The 3,851-nt window shown below is 46.0% G+C and overlaps 1 protein-coding gene across 3 annotated transcripts in view; it reads left to right on the top strand.

Annotated features, from left to right (window-relative positions):
* Positions 1-3,851, top strand: part of LOC104989203 (NKG2D ligand 3-like) — a 40,072-nt gene that overhangs the window by 26,584 nt on the left and 9,637 nt on the right. For 2 of the 3 annotated variants that reach the window (XM_010840810.1, XM_010840812.1), the window contains exon 1: positions 3,241-3,377. The exons of the other annotated variant lie outside the window; for it this stretch is intronic. In XM_010840810.1, coding sequence (XP_010839112.1) covers positions 3,290-3,377 — 88 coding nt within the window. In that variant the 5' untranslated portion in view covers positions 3,241-3,289. Of the gene's footprint in view, positions 1-3,240; positions 3,378-3,851 lie in introns of those variants that run through there. 3 annotated transcript variants of the gene reach the window in all.

A 3,851-nucleotide genomic window follows, 5' to 3' on the forward strand; every position in this document is an offset into this window, starting at 1 on the left:
TCAGGGTCTTTTCCAATGAGTTAGTTCTTCTCTTCAGGTGGCCAAAGTATTGGAGTTTCAGCTTCAGCGTCAGTCCTTCCAATGAACGTTCAGGATTGATTTCCTTTAGGATGGACCGGTTAGATCTCCTTGCTGTCCAAGGGACTCTCAAGGGACACTTTTATTTAAAATAATTTAAATACTTCACCCAGTCTTATGACTTGACCTGGCATGATATTTACACTAGACTGTCTTCTACCCTCCTCCTAGAAGAGGAAGAACAAGTCTGTCAAGCTTCTCAGGCTCATACCCATGAAATACATCAAACTGATGGTACTAAACCTGTAGACCTAGCTGCCATTCCCAGGGACAACCCTGACTGGGCCTACCAGGCAGGGCATCTGGAGTAAATAGCCCATAATCACACGGTGACTTGCCTTACTACAGCCCTCCAAAAAGCAGGACATAAGGCTGTTAACTTTGATACACTCAGAGAAATAACTCAAAGACCAGATGAAAATGCAGCACAAATTCTAGCTAGGTTAACAGAAGGCATTGTTCTGTTAACCTAGCTAGAATTCTGTCCCCACAAAAATATACAAAATTAGATCCAACTTCAAAAGAAGGTACTGTTGTCCTGAATACCCATTTGATTCCCAATCGTCCCCAGACATTCAAAAAAAGCTAAAAAAAGGCAGAGAGGAAGGCCCGCAAACCTCTCAACGAGATCTTTTAAATTTGGCTTTAAAATTTTTCAATAAATGGGAAGAACAGGCAAAACTAGTAAACGCTCAAAGAGATTAGGCTAAATATCATCTCTGAACCTCTGCTCTACACAGCTCCAAACCTTAATCCTCTGACAGAGAAAAGAAATCATCTAGGCCCTGTTACAAGTGCGGTAAAGAAGGGCACTGGGCCCGCTCATGCCCAAAGCCCAGGTCCCCTCCGGGTCCATGTTCTAATTGTGGCATAAAGGGACATTGGAAGGTGGACTGCCCTAATCCTCTCTAGGGATCTGGACATCTCCTCCCAGTCCCGAGCAGGAGTCCTCAGACCCAGCTCTGCCCAGGCTCCTCGGACCGGCTGCTGAAGACTGAAGGTGCCCAGAGCCCCAGGCCCCAACTCTCATCACCTTTACGGAGTCCAGGGTATCTCACAGTGGCAGGGAAGCCCATCTCTTTTCTTATCAACACAGGGGCCACCTGTTCTGCCACACCTGCTTATTCCAGAAAAACTAGTCTTTCAGATCTCTGTCGTGGGGTTGACGGTTTAGTGCCTACACCACAGATTACCAAGCCTCTGCCTTGCACACTTCAAAATACCCCTTTCTCTCATTCTTTCCTCATACTCCCAAAATGCCCCACTCCAATCCTTGGAAGGGATCTACTCTTCAAATTCTAGGCTTTCCTCACTGTTTCAAATCTTTCTCCTGACCTGGCCTGGCTACTCCTTCTCGAACCTACTATTTCTTCACCTCCCCCATTACCCTCCTCGTCTGTAAACCCTATAGTCTGGGATACTCCCACCATACTCCCATTTATATTTGTCTAAAAGATCCAACAAAGTTTCCCAATCAACCTCAATATCCTATTTCCCAAATACATCAACAGGGATTAAAACCCAACATCTCTAAGCTGCTGCGTCAGGGTCTCTTGTGCCCTACTCACTCTCCTTATAAAACGCCTATCCTACTTGTTAAAAAGCCAAATGGCTCCTACTGTCTGGGTCAGGACCTGACCCAGGGATTAAACCCAGGTCTCCTGCATTGCAGGCAGGTTCAGAGCTACCATATGATACAGCAATCCCACTCCTAGGCATATATCCAGAGGTGATAGGTGATGGAGAGAGAGAAACTGGGAGTTTAGGATTGACATATGCACACTACCATACTTAAAATAGATCACCAACAAGTACTTACTGTGTGGCATAGGGAACTCTGCTCAATATTCTATAATAACATAAATGGGAAGAGAATTTGTAAAAAAATAGATACATGTATATGTTTAATTGAATCACTTTGCTATACACCTGAAACTAACACACATTTTTAATCAACTATATACTCCAATCAATATAAAATAAAAATTTTAATTAATTAAAAATAATAAATATTGATATTGAGCATCTTTTCACATGCCTATTGGCCATGTGTATGCCTTCTTTGGAGAAATGTCTATTTAGATCTTCTGTCCATTCTTTAATTGGGTTCCCCGTTTTTATTACTGAGTTGTAACAGTTTTTCGTATATTTTGGAAATTAAGCCCTTGTCAGCTGCATCATTTGCAAGTCTTTTCTCCCAGTCTGTAGTTAGCCTTTTTTGTTTTATGGTTTCCTTTGCTGTGCAAAAGTATGTAAGTTTGATGAGGACCCATTTCTTTATCGCTTTTCCTCATCTTTTTGTTTTCTGTTTCTACCAGAGTAGAAGCCATCTTGAACAGGCCTTCTGTCAGGAACTTTAATTCCCCTTAGATGGTTGCTGGGAGGAAGAGAAAGTTAGTTTTTTTTTTTTTTTGGAATGACAAATAATACTGGATCATTATAACTTATGTAATTTCCAAAGTTGTACAATTATAAAAAAAAAAAAAAAAAAAAAAGGAGGGCACACAACCTGTAGAATTACACAGAATCCTCTTCAAAATGCATTGGCATTGAAATTTTGAAGGAAAAAATAAACAAATGGGACAGAAGCAAACTTGCAGAGTGATGAACTGGCCTAATTTCAATACTGTTGTGTCTATGGGACTCAGGAAGCTGGAGGAGAGGGAGAGGGCGAGAGAAGGGCAGGTCAGTGGAACGGTCAGGACACAGACGACGTTTATCAATTAAGTTTGCCACCTGAACTGGCACCGGAAACAATAACTGAGTTGGCTGAAAAGTTTCTTCAAGTTTTCATAAGATGGTATGGAAAACCCTAAGGAAACTCAATACAATGAAGAGGTCAGTGATCATCCAAGGCAAGCTCAAGATAGGGAAGCAGGAAGCCCTGAGCTCGCCCCTCCATGACCTTCTTGCCAGAAATTCTTCCCTGACGACCTCTGATCAATTTCTATTAATTAGGAAGACCAAAATGACAAAATGATCTAACTAGGAATATTCTGGCTATCAGACCACGAAACGCTAAAATAAGTGGTTAGAGGAGGAAGTGGCAACATCCTGGTCGCGAGCTAGCAGTCTGGGGAAACCGCAGGTTAATGACTTCACCGGCCTGGCCCTGGGGCGGGGCGCCCGGGCTGAGGAACGCCCGCAGCGCCCCAGAAAGGATCCGCTCCTCTGACCCGCCATCCTCCACTCCTGCAAAATCGAGATCCAGATGGCAAAGGGAGAGATGGGTGGCCCTGAGACCCGTCTTGGCTTCCTGGACTTGCTTCTCATTGTCTGGTTCACCGGGACGCCCGGCGGTGAGTTCCGGGATGAACCTGCGCGGGGCGGGGGCGCGGCGCGGGGAAGTTGGGTGCGCGCGGGTTCGCGAAACTTCTTAAGGGGTGGTGCCGCCGCCCTCTCCTCTTTTCCCTCCCCTGGGTCCTTTACACCTCGGTGGCTCCCCGGGCTACTTGCGGGCTCTCCAGGCCAGAACAGGGGTGCCTTGGTGAAGCAGTAATGCGGGGACTTTGGGAGAAAACGGGGCCAGAACGTACAGGAAATGCTGTTGAGGCCCGCCAGGGCTCAGCCCGGCCCTGGGAAGTGGGAGTCCTGGAGCCCGGGAAAGGGACCCAGAGCCGCCCTGAAAACCACAAGCCCATGATCTGCCCTTCTGCCCGCGCCCCCGCCGCTGTCCTGCGCCAGGCTCCAGCAATACTGAACCTTGAATTTCCACATGTTCAAGCTGGTTTTAGAAAAGGCAGAGGAACCAGAGATCAAATTGCCAACATCCG

This window comes from Bison bison, unplaced genomic scaffold, assembly GCF_000754665.1.
Source record: "Bison bison bison isolate TAMUID 2011002044 unplaced genomic scaffold, Bison_UMD1.0 scf7180017864148, whole genome shotgun sequence".
NCBI lineage: Eukaryota > Metazoa > Chordata > Mammalia > Artiodactyla > Bovidae > Bison > Bison bison.